This window comes from Ziziphus jujuba, chromosome 12, assembly GCF_031755915.1.
Source record: "Ziziphus jujuba cultivar Dongzao chromosome 12, ASM3175591v1".
In the NCBI taxonomy this organism is placed as follows: Eukaryota; Viridiplantae; Streptophyta; class Magnoliopsida; order Rosales; family Rhamnaceae; genus Ziziphus; species Ziziphus jujuba.
In genome coordinates this window covers 1,822,006-1,835,390 of record NC_083390.1, presented here as the reverse complement: position 1 = coordinate 1,835,390, position 13,385 = coordinate 1,822,006, and the positions used below count along the sequence as shown (strand labels likewise).

At 33.2% G+C, this 13,385-nt stretch overlaps 2 protein-coding genes across 3 annotated transcripts; one reads left to right on the top strand and one right to left on the bottom strand.

Moving 5' to 3' along the window:
* Window positions 1-2,546: 2,546 nt before the first annotated feature.
* LOC107428128 (uncharacterized) lies at window positions 2,547-5,006 on the bottom strand. Of its 2 annotated transcripts, none has more exons than XM_016038596.4 (3): window positions 4,453-5,003; window positions 3,835-3,944; window positions 2,547-2,875 (listed from the first exon to the last, which is right to left on the bottom strand). In XM_016038596.4, exons 1-2 carry the CDS (start codon window positions 4,862-4,864, stop codon window positions 3,868-3,870), a joined length of 489 nt encoding a protein of 162 aa, XP_015894082.1. In that variant the 5' UTR covers window positions 4,865-5,003; the 3' UTR covers window positions 2,547-2,875; window positions 3,835-3,867. The 2 variants fall into 2 exon arrangements, with proteins under 2 accessions (XP_015894082.1, XP_048318111.1); XM_048462154.2 differs by having other exon boundaries at window positions 2,785-3,745; window positions 4,453-5,006.
* Window positions 5,007-7,990: 2,984 nt separating this feature from the next.
* On the top strand, window positions 7,991-12,834 carry LOC125418751 (dihydropyrimidinase-like). Its single transcript, XM_048463139.2, has 13 exons — window positions 7,991-8,186; window positions 8,310-8,474; window positions 9,284-9,335; window positions 9,589-9,858; window positions 9,963-10,174; window positions 10,505-10,625; window positions 10,875-10,962; window positions 11,054-11,132; window positions 11,412-11,499; window positions 11,638-11,678; window positions 11,780-11,832; window positions 11,991-12,147; window positions 12,530-12,834. The coding sequence occupies exons 1-13, from the start codon at window positions 8,094-8,096 to the stop codon at window positions 12,752-12,754; spliced, it is 1,644 nt and encodes a 547-aa protein (XP_048319096.2). The 5' UTR covers window positions 7,991-8,093; the 3' UTR covers window positions 12,755-12,834.
* The last annotated feature ends 551 nt before the right edge of the window (window positions 12,835-13,385 follow it).

Genomic DNA, 13,385 nt, shown 5'->3' with positions numbered 1-13,385 from the left:
TAATATGAATGTCAAAGACTCTGCTTTATTAAGGAATGTTACATATTTTTTTCCCTTGTTTAATTAATTAAAGGAGAATTTAACTGTCTTTTTTTCCCTGTTTATTGTTAACTAGAAAGTAAAAAGAAGCTAACAACAATAACAAATAATTTCTTTTTTCCCAATAACGTAATAATCAAAACATAAATTTGATACTTTTAAACTAATTTTGTAATATATAATCAACAGTACAATATATAGATAAATTAAATATATATATATATATATATATCAGGGGCATATAAATTTTAATGGTTGAAGAAATCTTTTAAATATATATATATATATATATATATATCAGGGGCATATAAATTTTAATGGTTGAAGAAATTTTTTGTTTCACATGCTTTATAATTATAACATGGTCTCTTGCCATTTTCCTCGAACCGTTTACAAAGACAGAGAAAGTGGAGATAAATCTCCAAAAACTCCGTAAAATCCACGAAATTTCGAAGTGGCTAAAAACATTGACCATCCTCCAAATCAGCTTAATCAATGCACAATGGAAATTGAACCGACTACTAACAATATATTAAAGTCAATATTTTGTAAATGTAGTCACATAACAGTCTAAAGTTTGGTACTGTAAATTTTGAATAATAATTTGTCTTCACATCAAATAGTTTGCCGTTTTGAATAAATATTCTACAAATCAAAGATTTTCTATCCAAATTTGATAGAGTGTGGATAAAAGGCCAACAACACCGTATGAGTGTGGACAAGAACAAAATCAATATAAGACACCGTTAATGAATCTGAAACCAATCAAATCAAAAGAATAAAATCTTAACCCAAAAAAATAAAAATAAAAAATTAAATTAAAAAAAAAAAAAAATCTACCATGTAACAAAACCACCTTCAGCACAAGCTTCTGCATATTAGGAAACGCCTTAATGAAAGGAATTAATTTAACAACATTTCCACGTAGTCTTGATTAAAATTTAAGATATGGAAAAGTTAAAACATTAAAATTAAGTGAAAAATAAATAAAAATTGAAGCAATACACTTAGCTGTATAATTGGAGAAACTGTAGTTGCTAGAGACAGCATCAAAGTATGCTGAAGACATTAGTAGCTACGTTTTTAAGGCAGGTATACGTCTACAGGCATAGGCACATTCCTCATAACCAAATATTGAATTGGGATTGTAGCAACAACAATAAAATGAAACGAGGTTTTCAGCATCACAGATTTCAATGCCCTCAATGCATGTCTTCACAATTTTGCAACACTAAATGCTTCAATGCAAGCGATGGTCCTGCTACCTTTAGATTGACCATGGTTGATGAGCCATACACTTCTAATGGTTCAAGTACCGAACAACTAAATAAGTAGTGGAAAAACCTCTTTGAGTCATATCAACACATGTAGAACGGAGGACTTTGAGCGAGCTAAACCAAAAGTTATGTTGGGTGTAGCTGGGTGTCAATCTACCAACGCTACCATATTGTGGAAACTCCAATGTGAAAACTTAGGCCCTTTGTTTCCCGTTACGAACTTTACCCATATATCAATGGAAGATGCAGAGCTATCATCGAGATTGAAATAAATACTTAATCGATCAGTAATTTGATGACCACCCTTGTATTTTTGTTGATCAATCACATTATTCACCCCGTTTTATGAACTTTTGTTCGTCCAATTCCCGATAATAAATACAATCCTTCTTCCTATTCTTTATCAAGTATTCCTGTCCTTTGAACTCATGATTACTAGTACACGTCCAGACGTATTGCCATCAACGGAAAAGGACAGAGGTAACCACTGCATCCTTTACCAGCAACAGAAACGATATACTCACCAGAATATTTTCCGGCAATTCACTGGTAAAGTCCTCCTCTATTGTATGTATGTATTAGTTTCCCAAATGTAAGACTGTTTGAACGTGGGATTTGGGAAGTAGCAGCTAGCATCAGTAATGCATGTTTGTCGAATTAGAGTAGTGGTTAATATATAGGTCTTTCTGGGTTTTTTAGGCCGTTTTTAACTAGTATGTACAACGAGGAGGCTATATATGACGAATTTTGGAAACCACCCTACATAATGACTGATGGTCTTTCTAATGGAGGTAACATAGGGAGCTGATGTACCATTTAAAAAAACGAAAATAGTTAAGTTGCAATTGCAACTAATACAGGACCAATACACAATTTTCCATCCCATTCCAATGGCAGTTCTCCTCTCCTCCCAGTTAGCAGTCATCTAACTTCCAACCTCTATGCCGAGGTATATGCCCAAATATAAATTTGGTCGGTGTATAATAAATCTTGCAATATATATTCACCAGCATTACAATCTCCATATAAATTACATTAAAACATACATTAAGGGCATATAAATTCTTTAGTCTAAGGAGTCTATTCTTATAAATGCTTCATAACATGGTCGCTTGTCATTTTTTCCTCTAAGAGTAAGTTAAAAAAACTAATCCAAGCCAATTTTCTTTTCTTTAAGCGCTCCTTTCAAAACATTATCAAAATTCAAAATTGTAATAAATTGATACAAGATTCAGAACAAAATCGTCACCTTGATTATCACAAACACATATGTACAAATATACAAAGAGAGTGCTAGAAAATCGACTGAGATCAGACTAGATATAATTAACCATGCAAGGAAGTGTATAAATAACATACATCATATCTGAGTTATTCTTTTTTTAAAATACTTAAGGAACGGTACGATATTAATCTTTTTTAGGAGAGTAAACATTTGGAAGGAAATCATTATGCTCTACTGATCAGGTTGCATCTGTACCGCTCCCCCATAGAAAATGTATTGTTGAAAGTCCATCTTCTTTTATCCTTCTACATAAAATTTACATGTCTGGATGAGCCTGCACATTCAGTTGCTAAGCTATTAATGGCATTAAAGCAACTTTGTTTAAGATTCAACCATAAAAAGATTTCTATCATAAATAGCATAAAAAGTTGATTGCAACTCAATCAGATTTAAACAGAGGAACTTCTTTAAATTTTCCTGGAAACCTCAAGAAACAAAAATCCAGTTTCGCATAATTGAACCAGTCTCTAATACCAAATAAAAAATTCCATAGACGTCAAACGTTGAAGCAAAGCTGCTTTAGTTTAATGCAAGAATTCAATTAAATAAAGCCACCTCTATTGACCACATACCCCTGTTCTGTCTTCACCCTCAACAACATGTCAAATGAGCAACCTATTCCACCTATACTAAAAGCCAAATCATATTCCACCAACCACCATAAGCAACAACTCTCCTCATCCAAGACTAACATTCGGCAACCTCTAAAGATTTATAGAATTCATAAAATAATCAATTGAAGAACAAGGACTTTCAGATATTCTTAAGAACGTTCAGACCATATAGAAATGCTGGCCAAAGGTGCCTTCAGCATAGAACCTCCTCACAGGCTTACATCTCATACTGATTGTGTCACCCAGAGCACCAGTTGCAGTACGTAACTCATTCTCAACTCTAATTAATTGCTTCTTAGACAAGCAAAGAAAATCTGCATTACCTTAAACTATAGTAATAATTTAATATCTTTTACAACAAAGGCAAAAAGGTTCAAATTCCCGCAGCCTTACATCAAAATCTGGACCGAGGTACAAACTATCAGAGGAAAAAAAATAAAAAAAACCATCAAGTCTTTGACAGATGCAATTACACACACCTTCAGTAGCTGTTGTTATATGGGAGTCATTTTAATGATTATACTCGAACACTGCCATATTAGATCACTTATCCCATTATAATTTTTAACCAGCAACTAATCTAATTGTTATATCATACATGCTACTCAAGAAAACTCACCAAGATGCCAAATTTGGGAAGAAAAACAATTGTTCATCCTTCGTCATCCTCTGACTGAGACAAGTTCTTAGATTTTTCATCTGCTGCCTCCATCTGATGGGGAGATGCACCTACAAAGAATAGAGAAAGAAAGGATGTAAGCAACATCTAAACGAGCATTGAGATAATTCTGTCAAAGATCCTGGAATATTTCAACAAAACTGTCAAGGCCCATAAATGCTATCCGCACCTTGTTTAAATGGAATTAATTCATCATCTAAAATGAAAATTCCATTTAAGCATTATTAGGAAAATAAATAATATGGCCAATGCAAAAATTGCTTCGTATTAGAGCTCTCAATAAACTCTGAATGATTAAAAAAAAAAAAAAAAAAGTCCTACACAACCGGCAAATGGAAAGTTAAATCCTGTAAATAACAAAAATTTCATTCCTTTATCCTGGAATTCCGGATTCTTACGAATTGATCAAAACATCCAAGACCATATTTTTATCATCTAAAACACTTTCTTCCAGCAAACCCAAATCAAATACCCCCATCAATATTAAGCACAAACCCAGAAAAAACCACTATTCAAATCAAACTTTAAACAAAATGCAGCGATCCAATATAAAAATACCTTGAATAAAATAGGAAGAAGAAGGCCAGCCTCGAACGGTGGTGGTGGACATTGACTCCTCCTCAGACAGCGGATTGGCCAACTTCTCGACCAATTGGTTAAGACCGTAATTACGAGACCGAGGAGGTGGGACCCAGTAAGAATAACCGGGAAGAAACGGGAGCCAATCAGGTGCGGATCGGCGTACGATGATGCGGTGGATAGCGTCCTCAAGCTTACGCAAAAGGGGATCGGAGGAGGAAGAAGAAGAAGAAGAGTCGGTGAGGTCGGTGAGGTCGTTGTTGGATGAGGGCAGGTTTGATTGGGTTCGGAGAGCGAGGAAGCGAGAGGATGAGGAGGAAGAAGAAGGTGAAGACAATTTGGGAGAGATATGGCGGGTTAGGGTTAGGGTTTGGGAAAGAGATCTTGCCATTACAGAAACGACGAAGAGAGAGAGAGAGAGAGAGAGAGAGAGAGTTGAGGGAAATGCGAGAGTGGATAAGGAAAGGAAGACAGTTTATAACTTTTTGGGAGACAAAAATTAGGTGGAGGAAGAAGCGGAGAGGGGGATGTAATAAATTTAATTATCTTTAGGATTTTGTTTTAATATGATATTATTGTTAATTAATTGTTGGGGTTTCCAGAATCAGCGAAGGGAAAATGAGGCAAATTACGGAAATGGCCCAATAAAAATTCCAAAGCCTAAGTCTGGCCCAATATACTATTTGGACTTCAAGATATTTAACTGCCTAACAAAAAGGAGAATTTGGCCCAATACCCTTTCTTGAAGGATTCCAAGTATATTCAGCCCTTCCGTTTTAAATTTTTTTATTTTGTCCTTTCATTTTCTAATATTTCCAGATTATCTTTATGAAATATCAAAAGAGAAGGAAAAAAAAATTAATAAAAGGGTTTGGTATTTTTCCCCTAACTTGAACGGAGCACAAAGATTTTCTAAATTTTTACCCTCCAATCGGAGGTAGATTTCTAAATTAATTGGAAAAAAAAAGTCTACCGAAATCACTATTTAGCTCTCCTGCCGCCAGCACCACCACGTCCAATAACCTTTCGCCGATGGCAGCGTCAGGCCCCAAGTGGGCTTAGAAGACTATTTTTTTTCCTTTATTTCTTTCTTTCCTTTTTTTTTTTTGTTTTTTTTCTTGTTTGTTTGTTAGATTTCTATGGCTATATTTTTATTTTACCTATAAAAATTCAATTCTATGGAATTTGGATAGGATTTGCAATGTTTTTTCATGGAGAGTTGTGGGATGCTTTTTCACGGAGGAAAGGAAAGCAGAGGTGGAGCAGGAATTTTTTTCTTTTCAATAGGATTGTGTGTGGATTTTCTTGAAGAAGAAGGAAAAATGGAAAAGCAAAGGTGCAGGCATGGCTTTCGGGAAGAAGGAAAAGAAAATAAAGGAATTTTTTAGTTTATTAAGGGTGAAATAGGAAATAAAAGGTAGATAAAAAAAACTGAAGAAAAAAGGGATAAATATCCTTAACCTCTCATTTTGGTGGGTATCGGACCAAATACCCCTAACAAAAATCTTATTTGGACTAGTTTGGCCCAATCTTGGAACCTTGAACTCCAACTGCATTCCATACCCTTAAACTGCTGACACGTCTAACAAGTCATTCTTTTTTTTTTCGCTTTTTTTTTTTTTTTGACTAATTCTCCTAAATAAATGCTCTATGACTACCCGCTTCGTCATTTTATTGTTTTATTTTATTTTATTTATTTTGCTTTCAACAAGTCATTCTTTTTATTATTTAAATTTTTTACAATAAGATCTAACAAGTCATTCATATACGAAAATTTGATAATTAATATGTTTTATTTTGAAATTGCATAGACAATTTTGCGAATGACAGTCATAGCTTTTATTTTTATTTTTATTTTTATTTTTTTCGTGAATTATCATAATTCGTTGATAAAATTATTGTTTTTTAAAATAATAATTTTAAATTTGAATCTACCAAATTTAATCTTAAAAAAAAAAAAAAATTCTTCCACTTTAACGTAAAAACAAAAGTTTGCATGAAGCTATGGATTATTTGTTTTAGGCTTGTCAGTCAAATAAAAATTAGCTTTCCTTCCATTATAAAATCTGAAAAAAAAAAATATTGGTTTTGAACGTTTAGATAAAAATCAATTTTTTGTATATCAAATATATCCGTAATTTTGAAAGTTTGTAAAGAGGGATGAATGATGATCATAATTTATAACAAATAGGAATATTCTTTTTTTTTTCCCAAAAAAACACACTTTTGTCCAATCACCATTCAAATAAAAATAAATAATTTTTTTGTATATCAAACCTGTCCGTAATTTTGAAAGTTGGTAAAGAGGGATGAATGATGATCATGATTTATAAAAATAGAAATATTCTTTTTTTTATTATTTTTTTAAAAGAAACACACTTTTGTCCAATCACGATTCAAATAAAAATTTTCAATGGGATTACAGTTTTCCCTTTCATATACATATGGAATCCGCATATATCATTAAGATTTGAAGCATTGAGTGAACTCATAATATTTTCCAAGTGAGCAAAACTCCTTTTTTAATTTCAATAAGTTTTGATCTTTTTGTTCTTTTATTTTTTTGTTTTTTTCCCCCAAAAAATAGGTTTCATATTTCCCCAAATTGATCATGAGGTAAGAGAAGCAACGGGAAGATTGGGTTTCTTATTATTATTTTTTGATTTAGTTCTCCGTTCTGTAGTGATAATTGATTTTTCTTTTTTTTTCTTTGACTTAATAGATCATTTAAACCACATGTGGATTAACTGTTCTATTATTTTGTATCAAGAACTAACAAGTAATTCTAACTCCTGTAAAATTATGAAAAGAAAATTTATTTGAAAATTTCAGAAAAATATATGAGATGCTTTTTGTGTTTGTACCCAGTCATTAGTTATTCAAGTTTTTGCTCCATTAATGCCAGCTGATTCTTCCTGTTTTAAAATATTAGATCCTGGACAAAAATAAGAGAAACAAAAGAATGCTTGTGTTGCACATGAGACCAAATCATGTGCTGATCATGTGATATATTAATAAAAGTACAATTATATATCACCATTGCAGTACTGATGATTGCAGTGGTTCAATGTTTAAGTAGTTTTTATATATTCATAGATTCACCATTTGTAAATTGTTTTTACGTATGTGTGTGTATATATATATATATATATATATATATATGGAATTCACTGTCACCATTTGTGATAAATATAATTTATTTATTAAATAATGTATCATTCACTTTAATTATTGAATTATATAAATTTTGAAATGGAAAACTGTGATTAAAAACCAAATATAAGCAAGTGGGGAAAAAAATTCAGCAGAGAATCTTGGTCCAATTCCGAGAGTATCCGAGTGAGGGTCCACGAGCATGTATGTACAGCGCACCTGGAAGTGGAACTTCTGTCCCTCACGTATCACGTGTTAGAAGCTACTTGATGCACAAGGCAATCTTGTGTGGCCGTTACCATTTTGATCTTACTACGACGTGGGTTTTCTAACTATAATATCAAATGAATTCCACAAACCAGACTAATCGAACGGTATACACAGAATAAAACACCAATGTACAAAATCTATATATAAAAATGCTCATCCGGCGACCAAACCAGTAGAGAATCAACTTCCATTTTCCAATGGGTTCGATCACCAAACTCCATCTCTTCAATCTTCCATTGCTACTCCTTCTTGTAGTCTCCTTTTCTTCTTCGCTTTCAGAGCCTAACCAGGTTAACTTTTCTGTTTGTTTCGCAGAAACCAAAAAACAAAAAATTGAATCTTTTTTGTTGGATTAATCTATTCATTTGCTCGGTGCGTTTTTGAAGTTTGTTTTTTTTTTTTTCGTCTTTCAGTTCTGTGATGCTGGAATCGGATACGAGGAATCGACGTGTGGTATTTCGACGACGTCGTCGAAGATATTGATAAAGGGAGGGACTGTAGTGAATGCTCACCACCTGGAAGTTGCTGATGTTTATGTGGAGGATGGAATTATCGTCGCTGTGAAGCCTCATATCCACGTATTAATACTATTCTCTAATTTTCGAGAGTTTTATTGTTTTGATTTGTTGAATAAAGGAATTCGAATTTTACTGTTAGTAAGTAGTATGTTCACTGGTCATTGACTTCGCAAATCAAAATTTTAACCTTTCTTTTTTATTTTGTATTAAATTCCTTCATTCAATTAGTTGTAAGTTGGACCCGTGACTTGTATATGTGTTATATTGCTTCATAATTATGTTTGAGTATCTTCAATTTCTTTTTTCTTTCAATTTCAGTTTAATTTTTAATTAATTAATTAATTAATTTTTTTAACCCTTCTTTCAAATTCATTTTTTGAAGATTCTGTGAGTTACTTTTTTCAGAATTTATATTGTTTGAGTTATTTGCATCATCTATAATGCAAATAGTTGAATAATACGTTGTTAGGCAAAATGGTACCTGATCCTCTAAGATTGCAAATAGATATTCTGATTACCGAACTGAAAATTAGATTTAGTTACAATTTTTCATTATTGGACGTTATAGAAGGAAAAGATCTTGTGTGCTCTGATGAATATCCTCATTTTTGGTTTCTTAGGCTTCTTGAGACCCAATGGGTTCTTTTGTAATTCTAAAGGACTCAAAAAGGGGAATTTCTTATCAACGTTCTATGAGTATTTGCTAATTTGCTTTTGTAATTTGAGGTTGTTTCAGGCTGAAGTTGTGCTGTATGTAACGCATCATTTAGCTGGATCTGATTGCTGATTTTTTCCATCTATATATGTTTACTTGTCTTAATGGCTTTTAGGAGCTAATGCTCATCCTATTTTCTTAATGAAATTGGCAGGTTGGTGATGATGTCACTGTGCTTGATGCCACTGGAAAGTTTGTTATGCCAGGTTAGATTCCCGTACGAAGGATCTAAAACTACATGATAATCACTAATGTAGTACTCACTTTCTGAACTAGGGTAGTTCTATAAGTAGAGGACATGATATACGAGTATTAAGCTGAACTTCAATGCTAGATAAGTTCTATGACATATGCCTAATCATAAGGGTTACTTTTTTCTTTGTTTTACAACTTGTGATTATATATATATATGATTTTGGATTCAGCTTTGGCTGCAATTGTTTGTTGTCTCATTAACAGGGGGAATTGATCCTCATACGCATCTAGCCATGGAGTTCTTGGGTACAGAATCCGTTGATGATTTTTTCAGTGGTCAGGCTGCAGCATTAGCAGGTGGAACAACAATGCACATTGACTTTGTTATACCAGTTAATGGGAGTTTGACAGCAGGTTTTGAAGCTTATGAGAAAAAATCTAAGAAGGCTTGCATGGATTTTGGTTTCCATATGGCAATTACAAAATGGGATGAAGTTGTTTCAAAAGAGATGGAAATAATGGTTCAAGAGAAAGGTAGAGATTCATATTTCTGGCTTGCATTTCTTGTGTTTGGTCTGTGAGACCCTTGCACATCAAGTTTATTGACATTTATTTGTAATATGATTGTAAATATGTAGGGATAAACTCTTTCAAGTTTTTCATGGCATACAAAGGGTTTTTTATGGTTAATGATGACCTTATGCTAGAAGGATTCAAGAAGTGCAAGTCTCTCGGTGCCTTAGCTATGGTTCACGCAGAAAATGGAGATGCTGTTCATGAAGGACAGAAAAGAATGATTGAACTTGGTATTAGAGGTCCAGAGGGACATGCTCTTTCAAGGCCTCCAGTGGTAAATATGCAAATACATTCTCGTTTTCATAATGTGTCTGACCTGCTAAAATTACTTTTTCTTATTTTGCTCTTGACTTTCATTCTTGTATGCCATGTTAAAATACCTTTTCTTGTGGACATACTCACTGGCACTAAATCATCTGAAAAATTAATTTATCAAGAATTATAACCATGAACTTATATGTTCATATCAATGACTCCTTTTGGTAAATCTCCTTTTCTTTCTCTTCTTATTCTGTTATTTTTCCAATTATTATCTTATAGAATTTTCCTATTATACCTTTGAAATTATGCTCCATTTTATGACTTGACGACGGTACTTATGTAGCTGGAAGGAGAGGCAACTGCTCGAGCAATTCGATTGGCGAGTTTTATAAACACTCCACTTTACGTAGTTCACGTCATGAGCATTGATGCTATGGAAGAAATAGCTAAAGCTCGGATATCAGGTTCTCTATAAAATTTTTAAAACTCTGTGTCGGGTGGGAAATTTATTTGACAGCGGCGTTTATTTTAGTTATAGTTTACCTTCTTATTGGGGTCTACATTTGTTTGCTTATTTTACTATTGTTTAGACAAAATAAAATGTTATTATTGCTTTCTTACCCTCTTTCTGTACGCATGGAATTTAATTATGGACTTCCCTTATTCAGCTCGAAAAATTTACAAAGAGGGTTTATCATGCTTTCAAAGTGCAGGGCAGAAGGTTATTGGAGAACCAATAGTATCCGGCTTAGTCCTTAATGATTCTTGGCTTTGGGATCCTGACTTTCTGACTGCAGCAAAGTAAAATGCTAGACTTCTATTTTTGTTTGTTTATTATTACTTTTGGCAATTACCATAGCTATGTCAAGCATATTGATCTTTCCATTTTCAGATATGTAATGAGTCCACCGATTAGAGCAGCAGGACACGACAAGGCTCTTCAGGCTGCTCTTTCAACTGGTGTTTTGCAGGTTTCTCTCTCATTATTAGAAAATATTTTCCAACAGCATTTTAGAAAACTATCAATATATCCTGGACTGTAGCTTCTGTTGTGATCTATTAGAGTTTGGAAAGGCTTCCAAATAAAATGTAGGAGTTTTGTTAAATGCTACATCAATTTTCACCATTCTTAAAGAAATTACTTAAAAGAGGGCAGTAGAATGATAACAGATCATCTCTAAATGCACTTATATTTTAGTTGGACTCTTGTAGAAATATTTGATTTTCTATTTAAATCTTGCTATTTGCAGCTTGTAGGAACCGATCGTTGTACTTCCAATTCTACGCAGAAGGCTTTTGGAATTAATGATTTCCGGATAATTCCAAATGGTGTTAACGGTAATAAATATATTTGAACTTTTTTTCAGGGAAAAGGGTCCTTGATATCTTTAAACACAATTACGTCCGAGTGCTTTTTGTTGCCCTAGTTAGCTATCCTACTTACTAATTCTTCTTCACATGGTAATTTGGAAATAGGTATAGAGGAAAGGATGCATCTTGTATGGGATACAATGGTGGTAAGCTGCAATAAATTCTTGCTCATTTCTTCAAATATTTTAAGCAGCATAGAATTCTCTATTTTGTAATAGTTTGATCTCTTATTCTGCATATCCTTCAGGTTTCTGGCCAAATTTCTGTCACTGACTTTGTTCGTGTAACAAGCACTGAATGGTATAGTCTCCTTCTGTTCAATTGATTGTAAATTTTTTCAAAACCTTTATGTGTTTTGAGGTATCACAGAAAATATAAGGGATTGTATTATAAGATATAATGCTCATTACGATGAGTGAAATATGAGAAAATAATTTCAGCTTTCACAATATTTTCAGTGCTAGGATCTTCAATATATATCCCAGGAAGGGAGCAATTCTCACAGGATCTGATGCAGATATAATTATACTCAATCCAAATTCAACCTTTGAAATAAGCGCAAAGTCCCACCACTCTAGGTCTGATACAAATGTCTATGAAGGAAGGAGAGGGAAGGTAATCTTTGTCTCCATTTTCTAAAGAAGTGATTGATTGGAAGTTATTGTAATATGAGGAAGAAATTTTCTTCCATCGTGGAGAATGTTCATGTTATTACATTCTTCCTGCCACATAGAGATCCATATTACTGCTCTTTTGAATCCCGCAATAATGCAGATACATGATTGCACAACCATGATACTACTGTGTTCTACAGTAAAGATTATACTTCAGCAGCTGTATTTGATATTGTCCTCTAAAATGTAGCACCCCACTCTAATGTTTTCTCTCTTAACTTTATTTTAGTCAGCTAACATGCCTAAATCTAACTATAATTACGAAACTTTAGATTCTCTGCCTTGCACTCACTTAATTTTGACGTTTATGTTATGGTTCTCAGGGAAAAGTTGAAGTGACCATTGCTGGTGGAAGAATTGTTTGGCAAAATGATGAACTGAAGGTTGTTCCTGGTTCTGGAAAGTATATAAAGCTGCCACCTTATAGTTATCTTTTCAATGGAATTGACAAGTCAGAAGCCAATTACCTATCTTCTCTCAAAGCTCCAGTAAAGCGTACAATTATATCCAAAGCAGACGCACAAATTGAAGAACAAACAAGAATATAAAGAAATCAAGATTCAAACCCGAGAATTGAATCACAATGTTTATTGAGATCAAATTCAAGTATAAGCTTTCAATTTTAATCTCAGTGTGTGTTTTTAATATTCGTCTGTTCATTTGTACTTCCAAATCCCTGACATAAAAAAAAAATAATAATAATAAAAAAAAAACGAATTAATTAAATTCATTACTTTTAAAAATGAATTAATTAATTCCCTCTATTAGCTATTTCTATCATATTTGGATGGAAATATACACCTTTGGATTCAACAAGAGAAAATTTTCAAGAAAGGGGCAAGGACAGACCGGTAAAGATTACATACAATGTATACTCTTTTTTGTCTTTTTTGTTCACCTTCACCACTTTGTCCGTACACTACGCTTTCGTTCACTTTGACCATTGTGAATATGTAAACAATTATTTTTCTCATTGTCAAAAAATATAAAATAAATAAATTATCTTTCTCTGGTCTGACCAATGTCGTTACGCCACCTGTCTTTCTAACTATGTCACGTACTTGACACTGTGAGGGCGAGAATATTCCTTCTTCGTCCTTGGCTAATAGCCTAATATCAAACTGTAAACCAATCCACGTTGTGCCAGCTCACAAATGTCAGCATTGACCTTTGTGTCAT

Coding starts and splice junctions, on each gene's coding strand:
- LOC107428128 (XM_048462154.2), bottom strand. CDS start 4,864: ATGGCAAGATCTCTTTCCCAAACCCTAACCCTAACCCGCCATATCTCT. Junction 3,945..4,452: donor TTCTTCCTATTTTATTCAAG/GTATTTTTATAT, acceptor TATTCTTTGTAG/GTGCATCTCCCCATCAGATG.
- LOC125418751 (XM_048463139.2), top strand. CDS start 8,094: ATGGGTTCGATCACCAAACTCCATCTCTTCAATCTTCCATTGCTACTC. Junction 8,475..9,283: donor CTGTGAAGCCTCATATCCAC/GTATTAATACTA, acceptor TGAAATTGGCAG/GTTGGTGATGATGTCACTGT. Junction 10,626..10,874: donor AGCTAAAGCTCGGATATCAG/GTTCTCTATAAA, acceptor TTCAAAGTGCAG/GGCAGAAGGTTATTGGAGAA.